At 42.6% G+C, this 18,417-nt stretch overlaps 1 protein-coding gene across 1 annotated transcript in view; it reads left to right on the forward strand.

Moving 5' to 3' along the window:
* LOC110533527 (protein turtle homolog B) overlaps window positions 1-18,417 on the forward strand; it is a 198,780-nt gene that overhangs the window by 38,864 nt on the left and 141,499 nt on the right. The window contains exon 2 of the mRNA XM_021617823.2: window positions 6,675-6,866. Coding sequence (XP_021473498.2) covers window positions 6,675-6,866 — 192 coding nt within the window. The remainder of the gene's footprint in view (window positions 1-6,674; window positions 6,867-18,417) is intronic.

Raw genomic sequence — 18,417 nt, forward strand, 5'->3', positions numbered from 1 at the left:
ACGGACTATTTCACATTTCATTCTCTTTCACGGCGTGTGTCCCGCTGGATTTCTCTTCCCTGCGTGTGATAATTGCACAGTCAGGCACAATGAATCCAGTTTCTATGGTTTTGCAAATTTTCCCTTTATTGATCTAAAACTGAGTCGTGCTGCCTTTGATCTTTGAGTGCTCAGCCTATTGGCTGCCACTACTTCTCTGGCACTTTTTGGTTAGGGAATAACAATGCCAAACATGTAAAGTGTTGGTCCCATGTTTCATGAGCTGAAAAAAAGATCCCAAATGTTCCATATGCATGAAAAGCTTATTTCTCTCAAATGTTGTGAACAAATGTGTTTACATCCCTGTTAGTGAGCATTTCTCCTTTGCCAAGATAATCCATCCACATAACAGGTGTAGCGTATCAAGAAGCTGATTCAACAGCATGATCATTACACAGGTGCACCTTGTGCTGGGGACAATAAAAGGCCACTCTAAAATGTGCAGTTTTGTCACACAACTCAATGCCACAGATGTCTCAAGTTTTGAGGGAGTGTGCAATTGGCATGCTGACTGCAGGGATGTCCACCAGAGCTTTTGCCAGAGAATTTAATGTTAATTTCTCTACCATGAGCAACCTCCAACGTCGTTTTAGAGAATTTGGTAGTACGTCCAACCGGCCTCACAACCGCAGACCACGTGTATGGTGTTGTATGGGCGAGCGGTATGCTGATGTCAACATTGTGAACAGAGTGCCCCATGGTGGTGGTGGGTTTATGGTATGGCCAGGAATAAGCTACAGACAACGAACACAACTGCATTTTTATCTATGGCAATTTAAATTTACAGAGATACTGTGACAAGATCCTGAGGCCCATCGTTGTGCCATTCATCTGCCTCCATGTCACAAGAACCGGTATCCAATCCCTGGAAGCTGAAAATGTCCCAGTTCTTCAATGGCCTACATACTCACCAGACATGTCACCCATTAAGCATGTTTGGAATGCTCTGGATCGACGTGTACAACAGTGTGTTTCAGTTAACGCCAATATCCAGCAACTTCGCACAGCCATTGAAGAGGAGTGGGACAACATTCCACAGGCCACAATCAACAGCCTGATCAACTCTATGCCAAGGAGATTTGGGCAATGGTGGTCACTGACTGGTCCACGACCATACCTTTTTTTTAAGGTATCTGTGACCAACAGATGCATATCTGTATTCCCAGTCATGTGAAATCCATAGATTAGGGCCTAATTAATATATTTCAGTTGACTGATTTCCTTTTATGAACTGTAACTCTGTAAAATATTTGATATTGTTGTATGTTGCGTTTATATTTTTGTTCAGTGTAGTTTTACTACCCTATTATGTGTTTCTCTAAATTTATAGATTTTGAATATGCTATATCATCAAATTATTTTACACCTTTTGGGTTAATACCCACTTAACTTGTAGGCTAATATCCACTTAACTTTTAGGTTAATACCCACTTAATTTTGAGCAATTAAGTTAATTTTCAAAAAAGTAATTTTCTTTATTTTTTTAAACTCCCAACATAAGTATTTTCTGGAGGTAAGGACATTTACAGTGTAGACTGTAGAGTTTACATTTCAGTTCAACTTCTCCGCCATCTACCACTATTTCATCTTCCTGAACTTGAGAATTCTTTGTATTCAGTGCAAGCTAGCATATGGACTTTAGTATTCAACAATGGTCTCTCTCAATGAGTTTGGAAAGTCTTGCATATTTAATGTATACTTCTAATCTCTCGAGGAGCGTGATTGAGGGTGCTTCAAACTTCAGGCACAGTTCACGAACAGTTCAGAAGTGAATGGTTTGTTTGATAAATGTAGCTATTAATATAATCATAATGAAATACTGTACTCTTAAAATGGTTGGACTGATAAAGAACATTTAGATTGGGCTCATTAAATTCGGACAGAGACACCATTGAGTGTCAGCTGTCCAAATGTCGACCTTACAGCCGAGAGTGATAGGACATCTCATCTTCTTGAACACAGACAGCCATGCTCAAACAGAGCCCACGCTATAGGCTGTCTGTGAACCTCTCTGGAAGGATATGCTCTACTCTTCCCTCTTGCAGCTCGGAGATTAAAGCGTTTGACCGTCCCACTCAGGGCAAAATCCTAATGGAAGAGAAGTGGAGCTTATTAACGCTTGTTTCTCCTCGCTCTCTCTCATCAATATAAACAGTGAAGTCATACCTTCCAGAGGCCTGTTTTCGCTCGCTGGTGATGTCACCGGCATCCAATCAACCCGTAGCGCTGGGCTATGTAGGGGAGGCAGGGGGAGTCTTGGGTATACGCGCTCTCCCTCAGCCTCTGTTATTTATCTGCCCATTCCAAGCACAAGAAGAACACACACAGATCCACATAGTAAACCATCATCCAACATTACATCAATGTTTCGGCAACCGTAAATATTCCTGTTATAGTTATGCCGTTCAATGTAAGTGCCTGACTTCCATACCATAAAAAGACAGAATGAGAGGATTTCTCTGTACGGAAGAAGCATTTTGAGCAGCCTCCAACTGCCCAGAATGAAGCTGTTTTGGGTTCATCCGACATGTAGCCAAATACAACGGAATTATATGATAATCATCCTCTGTTTAGTGTAAAGTGAAGTAATTAAGCTATTATTTTGTGTTGACCTCCAGCCAAGGTGACTGTCGAAGCTTTTCATGCCTCTGAATTAGAGTTTGACCGATTATGATTTTTCAACGCCGATACCGATTATTGGAGGACCAAAAAAGCCGATACCTATTAATAGGCCGATTTAAAGATTTAACATTTTTAAAAATGTTGTATTAATGACAATTACAACAATACTGAATTAACAATTATTTTAACTTAATATTAAACATCAATATAATCATTTTAGCCTCAAATAAATAATGAAACATGTTCAATTTGGTTTAAATAATGCAAAAACAAAGTGTTGGAGAAGAAAGTAATATGTGCCATGTAAAAATGTGTGCCATGTAAAATATGTGCCATAAAAAAGCTAAGGTTTAAGTTCCTTGCTCAGAACATATGAAAGTTGGTGGTTCCTTTTAACATGAGACTTCAATATTCCAAGCTAAGAGGTTTTAGGTTGTAGTTAATATAGTATTTATAGGACTATTTCTCTCTATACTATTTGTATTTCATATACCTTTGACTATTGGATGTTCTTATAGGCACTATAGTATTGCCAGTGTAACAGTATAGCTCGCCCCTACCTGGGCTCGAACCAGGAACACATCGACAACAGCCACACTCGAAGCATCGTTACCCATCGCTCCACAAAAGCCGCGGCCCTTGCAGCGCAAGGGGAATAACTACTCCAAATCTAAAAGCGAGTGACGTTTGAAACAGTATTAGCGCACACCCAGCTAACTAGCTAGCCATTTCACATTGGTTACACCAGCCATTAGGCTGATAGGCTTGAAGTCATAAACAGCGTTGTGCTTGCGAAGAGCTGCTGGCAAAACGCACGAAAGTGCTGTTTGAATGAAAGATTACGGGCCTGCTGCTGCTCAGTCAGACTGCTCTATCAAATCAGACTTAATTATAACATAATAACACACAGAAATACGAGCCTTTGGTCATTAATATGATCGAATCCGGAAACTATCATTTCGAAAACAAAACGTTTATTATTTCAGTGAAATATGGAACCGTTCGGTATTTTATCTAACGGGTAGCATCCCTAAGTCTAAATATTCTTGTTACATTGCACAACCTTCAATGTATGTCATAATTACGTCAAATTCTGGCAAATTGGTTCGCAATGAGCCAGGCAGCCCAAACTGTTGCATATACCCTGACTCTGCGTGCAATGAACGCAAGAGAAATTACACAATTTCACCTGGTTAATATTGCCTGCTAAACTGGATTAGTAGTTATAACTAGTGATTATAATTGATTGTTTTTTATAAGATAAGTTTAATGCTAGCTAGCCATTTACCTTGGCTTCTACTGCATTCACGTAACAGGCAGGCTACTCGTGGAGTGCAATGGTTAGAGCGTTGGACTAGTTAACTGTGCAGTTGCAAGATTGGAACCCCTGAGCTGACAAGGTGAAAATCTGTCGTTCTGCCCCTGAACAAGGCAGTTAACCCACAGTTCCTAGGCAGTCATTGAAAATAAGAATTTGTTCTTAACTGACTTGCCTAGTTAAATAAAAGGTATAAAAAAATATATATCTATATATGTTTTTTAATAATCGGAAATCGGCGCCCAAAAATACCGATTTCTGATTGTTATGAAAACTTGAAATCGGCCATAATTAATCGGCCATTCCGTTTGATCGGTCGACCTCTACTCTTAATATGGGCTTAATATACACTTGAAAAGCTCATGCCGTTTTTCCCTGCTTCAAACCTCTTGCTGTAAACGTTTTCCCTGCCTCTTGCTGTAAACATGAGTTAAGTCATTTGTAAACATACAATAATATCCTTGAGTCTCTCCTCAACAAAGTGTACTTCACATAGTTTTCCTGGCTGCTGGCTTCCTTTCACCCTATTGTTTGTATACAGTAGTGCAGAATGTGATGTGGAAACTTGAAGGTTTACAAGCGTCACTGTCTCTGCTGCTCCTTGATTTGTTGCATTCACCGAGGCCCCTGACTATAGGCCTACTCCTATTCTAGCCAGGAAATATGTCCCCCTCCCAGCAGCGGGAATTAGGAGTTGGTGAGACATTGGTTATTATGTTACAGTAACAGATCAATAATTAAGTACCAGGGAGAAACGAAAACCAGCAGACACCAGCTGGAGAGCAACATGGATGTAGAGCATTCCTATAACAACCCACTGGCACTGGGTCATCCTCAAAGACAAACCCAATAATCCCAAGCATCCCTATGGGTCACAGAGGTGAGCAGACCACCATCTGATTAGCCGTATTGACTGGTGAAATGAAAGAACACTTCACTTCCGGTTGTAAAGCCAAGCCATACATAAATTAGTAGAGGATCAATGCTCTGGTAGAACTCAGGTAGAACAGATAGCCCTGTGGACATCTTAATAAACCAACAATGTCAAGTTCCCTGTCAGTGTCTGCAGAATTACACTAATCATACAAAATTATGTGGACACCCCTTCAAATGAGTGGATTCGGCTATTTCAGCCACACCAGTTGCTGAGAGGTGTTAAAATCGAGCACACAGCCATGCAATCTCCATATATAACAATGGCAGTAGAATGACCTTACTGAAGAGCTCAGTGACATTCAACGTGGCACTGTCATAGGATGTCACCTTTCAAACAAGTCAGTTTGTCAAATTTCTGCCCTGCTAGAGCTGCCCCAGTCAACTGTAAGTACTGTTATTGTGAAGTGGAAACGTCTAGGATGCGCAATACCATACGCAATGCCAAGCGTCGGGTGGAGTGGTGTAAAGTTTGGTGGGGGAGGAATAATGGTCTTGGGCTGTTTTTCATTGTTTGGTTGGCCCCTTAGTTCCAGTGAAGGGAAATCTTCACACGACAGCATGCAATGACATTCTAGACAATTCTGTGCATCGAACTTTGTGGTAACAGTTTGGGGAAGGTCCTTTCCTGTTTCAGCATGACAATGCCCCCTGCACAAAGCAAGGTCCATACAGAAATGGTTTGTCGAGATCGGTGTGGAAGAACTTGACTGGCCTGCACAGAGCCCTGACCTCAACCCCATCGAACAACTTTGGGATGAATTGGGATGCCGACTGTGAATCAGGCCTAATCGCCCAACATCAGTGCCCGACTTCACTAACGCTCTTGTTGCTCTATGGAAGCAATTCCCCGCAACAATGTTCCAACATCTAGTGGAAACATTTCCAGAAGAGGGAATGCTGTGATAGCAGCAAAGGGGGGACAAACACCATATTAATTCCCATGATTTTGGAATGAGATGTTCGACGAGCAGGCGTCCACATACTTTGATCATATAGTGTATGTCTTGTAAAAAGTAAATAAGGAAGTTAAGAAATGTTCCATCAAAGTTTACAGCATGTGAAGAAAGTCCAGTAAATGTACAGTGTGTGTGTGTCTGTGTGTGTTTTTGGGAGCGTGTGCCTTATCTTTCTCAAGTGAGTGTCTCAGACTCGAAGAAAGCCTCATGGCACGGCAGCAACAGGTGATGGTATCAAGACAAAGTGCACAGTTTTTTTTCCCACACACAGAGCTATGTCCTTTATATTCCATTCCTAAAACTATTGGTCTTAACTCAGGATGGCATTTGTTGTCGCCACCTTGAGTTATGACACCCGTAGTTCTCTGTTATCACAAACAGGGTGCTCTCTACGTGAGAGAAAAAGTAAACCAGGATGGTGGAAGTGGAGGAGGCTACTTAAAAGGCAGATGTTCTAACAAATAAGAAGACCTTATGGTTGAATAAGGTTCTGTGGCCCAATCAGTGTAATTTAGGTTAGGTCTTCTGTTTATGTTGTTTGAGGATGTACCACTGTATATCACGTTTTGTGAATATTGTACTTCATGAACATTTTCAAGGAGGCTTTCTTATCTTACATGTGAAAAAACAAAAAATGTTTGTGGTTGATGTTGGAACTCTAAGACACAATGTGGATTGTATACTAATAAAATATTACCCTTTTGCTTCAAGGTTGCTTTCGGTTGGTTATTTCACCACAATTAAGTATTGTCCCTAGCTGTTACAAGGATACTCACAATGCCCGCCCCCTCTCCGTTTCCCAGGTGCCCACGGCGTGCGAGAGGAGCCCCAGTTTGTGACGGCGCGCGCTGGAGAGAACGTCATCCTGGGATGCGACGTGGCCCACCCCCTGAACGGCCAGCCCTATGTGGTGGAATGGTTCAAGTTTGGAGTGCCCATCCCCTTCTTCATCAACTTCCGCTTCCACCCGCCTCATGTGGACCCGGAGTACGCCGGTAAGAGAACACCTCTCCCTCTTCATTAGCCCCAAACCACGGGTGTCACAGTTTGTTGCCGTTGGTCAGTTTTGTCAATGTCATTTTGTACACCTATTCAGCCCATCTTCTACAAGGTGTTGAAAGCGTTCCACAGGGATGCTGGCCCATGTTGACTCCAATGCTTCCCACAGTTGTATCCAGTTGGCTGGATGTCCTTTGGGTGGTGGACCATTCTTGATACACATGGGAAACTGTTGAGTATAAAAACCCCAGCAGCGTTGCAGTTTTTTACACAAACAATTGACATCAATAAGGAATCATAGCTTTCACTTGGATTCACCTGGTCGGTCTATGTCATGGAAAGAGCAGGTGTTCTTAATGTTTGGTACGCTCAATGTAGTTTCTTTATGCTATATGTTACCTGCTAGACCAGCCTTGGGCATGAATTCAAAGTAAAGCTGTTTAGGCAATTACTTTAGTAATTAAATTTACTCTAAAATCGTGCCCGAGGCTGGTCTGGCAAGTAACGCTGCAACATGCAGCACATAAACGTCACCCCTCATGTCACGTGTGCTCCCTCTCCGAGCACCAGGCTGCTCGTTATGGCACACAACTGACACCATCGTTACATGCATTATGACGCTCACCTGGACTCCATCACCTCCTTGATTACCTGCCCTTTATATGTCTGTCACGTCCTGATTTTAGTTCCTTTTTTTATGTCTCCATTTTAAGTTGGTCAGGGCATGAGTTGGGGTGGGCATTCTATGTTTTGTTCTATGTTTGTATTTCTATGTGTTTTGCCTGGTATGGTTCCCAATCAGAGGCAGCTGTCAATCGTTGTCTCTGATTGAGAACCATACTTAGGCAGCCTGGTTTCGCCCTTGAGTTGTGGGTAGTTGTTTTCTGTCTCTGCACCAGACAGAACTGTTTCGTGTTGGTCTATTTTTTGTTATTTTGGTCTTAGTGTTCTGAGTTGAATAAATATGAACATGGACACTTACCACGCTGCATATTGGTCCGATCCTTCCTCCTCAGACGAAGAGGACAGCCGTTACAATGTCACTCCCTTTGGTTCCTTCCCCAGGCGTCATTGTTTCTGTGTCATGTCTGCATTGTTCGTGTTTCTTATTTTTGTATTATGTTGTGTTTATTTATTAAAACACACACTCCCTGAACTTGCTTCCCGACTCTCAGCCCACATCGTTACACCTCAGCATATACAGTGGGGCAAAAAAGTATTTAGTCAGCCACCAATTGTGAAAGTTCTCCCACTTAAAAAGATGAGGTACACTTAATAGGTACACTTCAACTATGACAGACAAAATGAGGAAAAAAAATCCAGAAAATCACATTGTAGGATTTTTAATGAATTTATTTGCAAATGATGGTGGAAAATAAGTATTTGGTCAATGACAAAAGTTTATCTCAATACTTTGTTATATACCCTTTGTTGGCAATGACAGAGGTCAAACGTTTTCTGTAAGTCTTCACAAGGTTTTCACACACTGTTGCTGGTATTTTGGCCCATTCCTTCATGCAGATCTCCTCTAGAGGAGTGATGTTTTGGGGCTGTTGCTGGGCAACACGGACTTTCAACTCCCTCCAAAGATTTTCTATAGGGTTGAGATCTGGAGACTGGCTAGGCCACTCCAGGACCTTGAAATGCTTCTTACGAAGCCACTCCTTCGTTGCCCGGGCGGTGTGATCATTGTCATGCTGAAAGACCCAGCCACGTCTCATCTTCAATGCCCTTGCTGATGGAAGGAGGTTTTCACTCAAAATCTCACGATACATGGCCCCATTCATTCTTTCCTTTACACGGATCAGTCGTCCTGGTCCCTTTACAGAAAAACAGCCCCAAAGCATGATGTTTCCACCCCCATGCTTCAGAGTAGGTATGGTGTTCTTTGGATGCAACTCAGCATTCTTTGTCCTCCAAACACGACGAGTTGAGTTTTTACCAAAAAGTTATATTTTGGTTTCATCTGACCATATGACATTCTCCCAATCTTCTTCTGGATCATCCAAATGCTCTCTAGCAAACTTCAGACGGGCCTGGACATGTACTGGCTTAAGCAGGGGGACACGTCTGGCACTGCAGGATTTGAGTCCCTGGCGGCGTAGTGTGTTACTGATGGTAGGCTTTGTTACTTTGGTCCCAGCTCTCTGCAGGTCATTCACTAGGTGCCCCGTGTGGTTCTGGGATTTTTGCTCACCGTTCTTGTGATCATTTTGACCCCACGGGGTGAGATCTTGCGTGGAGCCCCAGATCGAGGGAGATTATTAGTGGTTTTGTATGTCTTCCATTTCCTAATAATTGCTCCCACAGTTGATTTCTTCAAACCAAGTTGCTTACCTATTGCAGATTCAGTCTTCCCAGCCTGGTGCAGGTCTACAATTTTGTTTCTGGTGTCCTTTGACAGCTCTTTGGTCTTGGCCATAGTGGAGTTTGGAGTGTGACTGTTTGAAGTTGTGGACAGGTGTATTTTATACTGATAACAAGTTCAAACAGGTGCCATTAATACAGGTAACGAGTGGAGGACAGAGGAGCCTCTTAATTTGCAAATAAATTCATAAAAAATCCTACAATGTGATTTTCTGGATTTTTTTTCTCATTTTGTCTGTCATCGTTGAAGTGTACCTATGATGAAAATTACAGGCCTCTCTCATCTTTTTAAGTGGGAGAACTTGCACAATTGGTGGCTGACTAAATACTTTTTTGCCCCACTGTATATAAATCTCGGCCCCACCGCTACTCTGAATCTCCCCCTCCCATATCATTTGTCTGTCTCAATAAAAAAAACACTTTCAATTGATCAGAGAGGCTAAAGTGTTTTCAGATTCACAAGATCGAGTGTGTGTAAGGAACGGAGCACGTTTGGGATTTTCACTGCAGTCTAGGGGAGGTTGTCTCTGTATATCACATAACATCAACTCCCACACTCTCACAACCCTCCCCTTACACCCACAGTGGGAATCAAATGCTCTGTAAGAAATATCCCCTTCTCAGGTGCGAGAAGTGTGATACGGCTTGTGAAACATGACATATGGCTGATCTCTGCTTTAGCTATGAGACCATAATATTGTTGTTCTTTGACAGGTGTTATTAGATATAATGAATGGGTTTAAAATGTGCTTAAATTCTTATTGATAGAATAGATCAATGTATAATGAGGGTGAAGATACAAAGATGTCTTCCTTTAAAATGGATAATAAACAACTCCATTGATTTTACAGGTGAATTTGTTCCTAGGTCATATATTTCGCTATTAAAGGTATCCTAGAATGATCACAGTGGAAAACAATCTGCTTCCCTTTGATCCCTTAAATAACATCACTCCCATTAGATGCATTATACTGTTAATATGACATATATGATTAGCACACTATAATCCCTTTGGTTGGGAGCCAGTCAAAAGATTATCTGCAGTCTGCATCAGACAAAGTGGAGGTTTCTGTTAAAGTGCCTTTACAATGCAGAGCCAGGCTCCCACAGCAAAATCTCTAGGATTTGGAGTCGGAGGCAGTTGCTATGAATGCCTTCTTTATAATGTATTATAAACAACTGATTATGACCGATAATCCAGCCATGAAGCAGAATAGTTAATACTGCAGCCAGATAGCTGACTGAGCAGCCAAGTAGCAAGTCATTTGCGTGTTTGATGTCACATGGTTCCAACAAAGACATACTGTATTATATACTAAACAAAAATATTAACGCAACATGTAAAGTGTTGGTTCCATGTTTCATGAGCTGAAATAAAAGATCCCAGAAATGTTCCATACGCATAAAAAACGTATTTCTCTCATATTCTGAGCACATATTTGTTTCATCCCTGTTGGTGAGCATTTCTCCTTTGTCAAGATAATCCATCCACCTGACAGGTGTGGCATATCAAGAAACTGATTAAACAGCATGATCATTACACAGGTGCACCTTGTGCTGGGGACAATAAAATGGTACTCTATAGTGTGTAGTTTTGTCACACAAAACTATGCCATAGGTGTCTGAAGTTTTGAAGGAGCGTGCAATTGGCATGTTTACTGCAGGAATGTCCACCAGAGCTGTTGCCAGAGAATAAGCTGCCTCCAACGTTGTTTTAGAGAATTTGGCAGTACGTCCAACCGGCCTCACAACCACAGACCACGTTTAACCACACCAGCCCAGGACCTACACATCCGGCTTCTTCACCTGCGGGATCGTCTGAGAGGGTGCTGAGGAGTCTTTCTGTTTCTAATAAAGCCTTTTTATGGGGAAAAACTCATTTTTATTGGCTGGGCCTGGCTCCCCAGTGGATGGATTGTGCCCTTTCCCAATCATGTGAAATCCATAGATTAAGTGTTATGCTCGTCGTCGGATGATAAATGACCGGACCAAGGTGCAGGGTGGTAGGCGTACATTCTCTCTTTATTTGAAACCGTAACACCGGGGAAAACCAATGACCACAAACCGACCATAAAGCTAGTCGTGCAATAAAGCAACAAAGAAAGACAAGGTCCCACAAAACCCAAAAGGAAACTGACAACTTATATCTGATTCCCAATCAGAGACAACGATAGACAGCTGCCTCCGATTGGGGAAAAAAACACACCAACATAGAAATAGAAAACCTAGAATGCCCACCCTAATCACACCCTGACCTAACCAAAAATAGAGAAATAAAAAGGCTCTTTAAGGCCAGGGCGTGACATTAGGGCATAATGAAATTATTTAAATAGACTGATTTCCTTATAAGAACTGCAACTCAGTAAAATCTTTTAGTAAGATAGAGAGTCTATAGGACTCTGGCCTCCATGTCAGTCTCTGGGAATCAAGACTCTTTATAATAACAGGAAATAAGAGCAAAGGAAAGCAATCCATAATCATGAGAAAGATGTGTTCCCTCAAAGGTGATTTTATTCATCTGAATCATGTAAATTGGAGAAATATCCTATTTATATTTTAATATATTTGTATTAAGCTCAGCAATGGCTTTTAGACAATCACTGCCCTTTGGGAAAAGGACAGACAACCTCTCAGAATAGCTCTGCTGACTTCAATAACCTGTGGACAATCGGTTGGGGGAGAATACCCACCCAGGTGGTATGCCATTGCACTTCAAACAGGAGCAGAAGTTGAAAGGCCTCCAGACCAGAAGTGCGTAACGGTTGAGTTGATGGGTCAAAAGTGTGTTGGACCGTGTGTTTTTGTCTTCTTCATCTGGGCTATTGGAACATTACAGCATCGATACGGAGCAACCACAGAAAAGGTGTGTGGTAATTTACTGAGCATGTCCGTTTTAGAAAAGATCAAATGAAACCTGATAGTTTATCAGACGTCGCCAGGGGCAGAATATGCTATTTTAATGGTTGTACTCACAGTAAATGTTAATGAGAGCGGTTGAGGATTTCTACATCAGGCCAAAGTCTGAGCAGTTCTGTCAGTTTGGTTACATCAGGGACACTGGGGACAAAGCATGCCTCTTTATGTATTGCTGACTACTTGATTAGGTTGAAGCTGCAAACTATACAGAAAAATATATATAAACACAACATGCAACAATTTCAAAGATTTTATTTAGTTACAGGTCATACAAGGAAATCATTAGGCCCTAAATCTATGGATTTCTCAAGACTGGGAATACAGATATGCATCTGTTGGTGACAGATACCTTTTAAAAAAAGTAATGGCGTGGATCAGAAACCCGGTCAGTATCTGGTGTGACCACCATTTGTCTCGTGGAGCATGACACATCTCCTTCGCATAGAGTTAGTCAGTCTGTTAATTGTGTCCTGTGGAATGTTGTCCCACTCCTTTTCAATGTCTGTGCAAAGTTGCTGGATATTGGCGGGTACTGGAACATGCTGTCGTACACGTAGATCCGGACAGTTTCTTTAATATTTTATTTCAGCTCATGAAACATGGGACCAAGACTTTGCATGTTGTTTTTATAATTTTGTTCTGTGTAAATAATCATTTAGAGAACAATAGTCAACATAATTATTAAATGGCTAAATGGCATCGAAGTGATACATTGACCAATTGATTGTGATTAATAACATTTTACTGGATCAAAGACTTAAATCATATGGACAGTGTTTTAGTGCATCAAGAGACAAATAATTGAAGGTGATAGAACATTTTCAATCTTCTAAAATAGCTTCCAGCCAGCTCTAGATCATTTTATTGTTGGAATACCTTTCAAAGGATTTATGCTTCTCCTCTACAATCTTCCCTGTTGCTGTTTTTAGACAGCTCCTCGCACCCCGGCACAAATTACATTTGACAACCCTCACAGAGATTGACAACCCGTGCTTTAAACTTCAGCCAATTTTTCCCTGCTGCGCTGCAGTAGCTACTGAACAGGGGCCCTTTTCAATTAATGCTACTGCTGGATCCGAAGCTCTAGTCGCCGCTAACTGACTTCTGCCTCCCTCTACTGTGAGTTACAATGGAACACAGTGAGGATGGAACAGCGCCGGAACAGAATGAGGGTCAGCGTCAAGGCTAGGAATCAATAGCACTTCTTATTCACACAGAGGTCTGAGTTGTGCCCATTGTAGATTGGACTGCTGCTTTTTTCACCATGGAGGGCACTGAGGGGGCACTGCTTCCTCTGGGCGAAGGGCGGCCCTCCGTCTGTCGTGCCAACAAGGTGCATCTTTGTTTCGGTGTCGTGCCGTCTAGCCACCCCAAGCCAATGAAAAGGCTTTGTGTATTGGCAGGAAGGCATTTCCACTTCCTGAGAGTGGAACATTTATCTATGGTGTTTGGCTTGTTCCATTAGGAGCTACAAAGAGTCTGTCATACACCACATTCTGGGCCTAAATGAGACCTCAGTTCTAACACCATTGACTTGGGTCTGCATTTGACTGTCTTCGTAGAGAATATGATAAATCAAATCAAATCAAATTGTATTTGACACATGCGCCGAATACAACAGGTGTAGTAGACCTTACAGTGAAATGCTTACTTTACAAGCCCTTAACCAACAATGCTTTAAGAAGTTAAGAAGAAAAATGTGTTAAGTAAAAAAATAGATAAGTAACAAAAATGTTTAAATAAATAGAAAATAAGAGTAACAAATAATTAATAGCAGCAGTAAAATAACAATAGGTAGGCTATATACAGGGGTACCAGTACAGAGTCAATGTGCGGGGGCACCGGTTAGTCGAGGTCATTCAGGTAATATGTACATGTAGGTAGAGTTAAAGTGACCGTGCATAGATAATAAACCGAGAGTGGCAGTAGCGTAAAAGAGGGGTCTGGGTAGCCGTTTGATTAGCTGTTCAGGAGTCGTATGGCTTGGGGGTAGAAGCTGTTTTGGACCAAGAAACCTTTTGGACCTAGACTTGGCGCTCCGGTACTGCTTGCCGTGCGGTAGCAGAGAGAACAGTCTATGACTAGGGTGGCTGGGGTCTTTGACAATTTTTAGGGCCTTCCTCTGATACCACCTGCTATAGAGATCCTGGATGGTGGGAAGCTTCGCCCCAGTGATGTACTGGGCTGTTGCGGTCGGAGGCCGAGCAGTTGCAACCATTCAGGATGCTCTCGATGGTGCAGCTGTAGAACCTTTTGAGGATCTGAGAACTCTTGCCAAATCTTTTCAGTCTCCTGAGGGGGAATAGGCTTTGTCATGCCCTCTTCACGACTGTCTTAGTGTGTTTGGACCATGATAGGTTGTTGGTTATGTGGACACCAAGGAACTTCAAGTTCTCAACCAGCTCCACTGCAGCCCCGTAAATGAGAATGGGGGCGTGCTCTGTCCTCCTTCTCCTGTAGTCCACAATCATCTCCTTTGTCTTGATCATGTTGAGGGAGAGGTTGTTGTCCTGGCACCACACGGCCAGGTCTTTGACCTCCTCCCTATAGGCTGTCTCATCATTGTTGGTGATCAGGCCTATCACTGTTGTGTCATTGGCAAACTTGATGATGGTGTTGGAGTCGTGCCTGGCCATGCAGTCATGAGTGAACAGGGAGTGCAGGAGGGGACTGAGCACGCACCCCTGAGGTGTCCCCGTGTTGGGGATCAGCGTGGCGGGGGGGGGGGGTGTTTAGTCCCAGGGTCCTTAGCTTAGTGATGAGCTTTGAGGGCTCTATGGTGTTGTAGTCAATGAATAGCATTCTCACATAAGTGAAAAAAGTGTGGGAAAGGGGAGTTTTGAGTGCAAAATCTGTGGATCTGTTGGTGCGGAATGCAAGCTGGAGTGGGTATAGGGTTTCTGGGATAATGGTGTTGATGTGAGCCATGACCAGCCTTTCAAAGCACTTCATGGTTACAGACGTGAGTGCTACGGGTCGTTTAGGCTTAGTATTCTGTTTAAAACTTTTAAAAACGTTTTATTTTTTTTAGCCCCTTTTCGTGGTATACAATTGTTAGTAATTACTATCTTGTCTCATCGCTACAACTCCCGTACGGGCTCGGGAGAGACAAAGGTCGAAAGCCATGCATTCTCCGAAACACAACCCAACCAAGATGCACTGCTTCTTAACACAGTGCGCATCCAACCCGGAAGCACCAATGAGTCGGAGGAAACACCATGCACCTGGCGACCTTGGTTAGCGTGCACTGCGCCCTGCCCACCACAGGAGTCGCCGGTGCGCGATGAGACAAGGACGACGCTAGGCCAATTGTGTGTCGCCCCACGGACCTCCCGGTCGCAGCCGGCTGCGACAGAGCCTGGGCGCGAACCCAGAGTCTCTGGTGGCACAGCTAGCGCTGCGATGCAGTGCCCTAGACCACTGCGCCACCCGGATTTCTCTCCCTATGCCCTATTTTCTATAGAAACAAGCACTCAGCGTTGGATCAGGCATTTTTTCTGAAACCAAAAGATTGTGGTACACTTGTTTCAAAGAAAAAGAGCCACAGTAACGGTTACATTAACTGTGGCACAGATACAGGCCACTCCACTGAGTAGAGGACTCTCTTTACCTGTACCTACACTTCCAGCATGTCCCACAACTTTGGTACTATCTTCAACCTCCATGTCCGCATAGTTTCCCCCCTCTCTCCCATCCCCACTTAAAAAATATAGCTGACTTTTAACGTAATCCTTCCTTTCTATTGGCCAGGCAGGCTGTTATCCTTCTGAATTATAGATCTCCAACACTGATCTCCAATATTCGCTACAGTGTGAGAGCCAACCTTCAACCACAGCCACTCACACAGGCCCCAAAAAAGACTAGACTTGCATAAGTTCCTCAAAGCGACAACATCCACATTGCCCTTATGTCAAAGTTTAGCAGAACTTATTAGGAATCCTCTCAGGTTTGCGTTGGAGCTAGTGTGAATTGTAGATGGCTCCTCTCACAATATCATCCCATTTGATTTGATATGACAATCACTAGGTGTGGCAGTCTGACATGCACTGACAGGTATGAGGTCATTTGAGGAATGAGAGGAGAGAAGAGGGAAAGGAGGGACAAGTGTACCAGCTGTGTCATCATTAGCTCAGAGAAGAGGTCTGACTGAGTGGTACTCTAGACCTGAGGCTTCATGCTGCTGCCCTACCTGTACACACCAATTATGTATATAAAACCTGGATTACTGGTGCTATGTATTGGCCATTGAGAGGCTTTGAAGCCACCGGTTGTAGGATCAGTCCTCCATATGTATGTATTTAACAATTTCTTATATATTTTTTACGTATAATTTTTATGTTTAGCTCACATAACATCATTTCAAAGTATGCATTAAGGTGTCTGTAATATAATAAATGTGTAAAAAAAACAACGAATGTAGACATGTATAAATGCATTTCTATACCGTCCAAAATATTTTTTTACAAGGGTGGGGGAGTGCCAAGATGGAGGCACGATGGATTCAACACAGTCATCGAGTATATATATATATAAAGCATTGGTACACACAGAAAAATAAAGAAACACCGATATAGACATTCAGGCAAACAGTATATACAGATATAAACACATATGCATGTACAGTGCCTTCGGAAAGTATTCAGACCCCTTTCCTTTTTCCACATTTTGTTAGGTTACAACCTTGTTCTAAAATTGTTTAAATAGTTTTTTTCCCTCAATCTACACACAATACCCCGTAATGACAAAGCAAAACTGAAATATCACATTTACATAAGTATTCAGACCCTTTACTCAGTACTTTGTTGAAGCACCTTTGGCAGCGATTACAGCCTTGAGTATTATGGGGTATGACGCTTGGCACACCTGTATTTGGAGAGTTTTTACCATTCTTCTCTGTAGACCCTCTCAAGCTCTGTAAGGTTGGAATGGGAATTTCGCTGCACAGCTATTTTCAGGTCTCTTCAGAGATGTTTGATCTGGTTCAAGTCTGGGCTCTGGCTAGGCCACTCAAGGACATTCAGAGACTTGTCCCGAAGCCACTCCTGCGTTGTCTTGGCTCTGTGCTTAGTGTCGTTGTCCTGTTGGAAGGTGAAATTTCACCCTAGTCTGAGGTCCTGAGTGCTCTGGAGCAGGTTTTCATCAAGGATCTCTCAGTACTTTGCTCCGTTCATCTTTCCCTCAATCCTGACTAGTCTCCCAGTCCCTGCCCCTGAAAAACATCTCCACAGCATAATGCTGCCACCACCATGCTTCACGTAGGGATGGTGCCAGGTTTCCTCCAGACGTGCCACTTGTCATTCAGGCCAAAGAGTTCAATCTTGGCTTTATGCCTTTTGAAAGAATTCACTCATTTAATATATCAAAGATCAAATGGCTATGGTAGGCTACAAATCTTATTATTCAGCGGAAGCAAGCCTACACATTTTATTCAGTAAATTTACCTAATCTTGTTTCTCTTGGCCTGAGAATCCTTTAGGAGCCTTTTAGGGGCAAACTCCAAGCGGGCTGTCATGTGCCTTTTACTGAGGAGTGGCTTCCGTCTGGCCACTCTACCATAAAGGCCTGATTGGTGGAGTGCTGCAGAGATGGTTGTCCTTCTGGAAAATTCGCCCATCTCCACAGAGGAACTCTAGAGTGACCATCGGGTTCTTGGTCACCTCACTGACCAAGGCGCTTCTCCCTCGATTTCTCTGTTTGGCCGTGCGGCCAGCTCTAGGAAGAGTCTTGGTGGTTCCAAACTTCTTCCATTTAAGAATGATGGAGGCCACTGTGTTCTTGGGGACCTTCAATGCTGCAGAAATGTTTTGATACCCTTCCCCAGATCTGTGACTCGACACAATCCTGTCTCGCAGCTCTATGGACAATTCCTTCGATCTCATGGCTTGGTTTTTGCTATGACATGCACTGTCAACTGTTGACCTTATATTGACTCAAACAAGTTACAGTTGACTTACAATTAATGGAGGACAATCAGTTCTAGGAGAAACAGTCATGTTCTATTTTACAGAAACAAATGGGAGTTCTCTCTGACCTTAAACACAAATCACCATACTTAGATCTAACTAACTAGCCTTTCCAAATCATGTCCAATCAATTGAATTTACCACAGGTGGTCTCCAATCAAGTTGTAGAAACATCTCAAGGATGATCAATGGAAACAGGGTGCACCTGAGCTCAATTTCGAGTGCTGAGGATCTTTATTTATTTAATCAATTTTAGAATAAGGCTGTAACGTAACAAAATGTGGAAAAAGTTAAAGGCACT

This window comes from Oncorhynchus mykiss, chromosome 10 (genome assembly GCF_013265735.2).
Source record: "Oncorhynchus mykiss isolate Arlee chromosome 10, USDA_OmykA_1.1, whole genome shotgun sequence".
In the NCBI taxonomy this organism is placed as follows: Eukaryota; Metazoa; Chordata; class Actinopteri; order Salmoniformes; family Salmonidae; genus Oncorhynchus; species Oncorhynchus mykiss.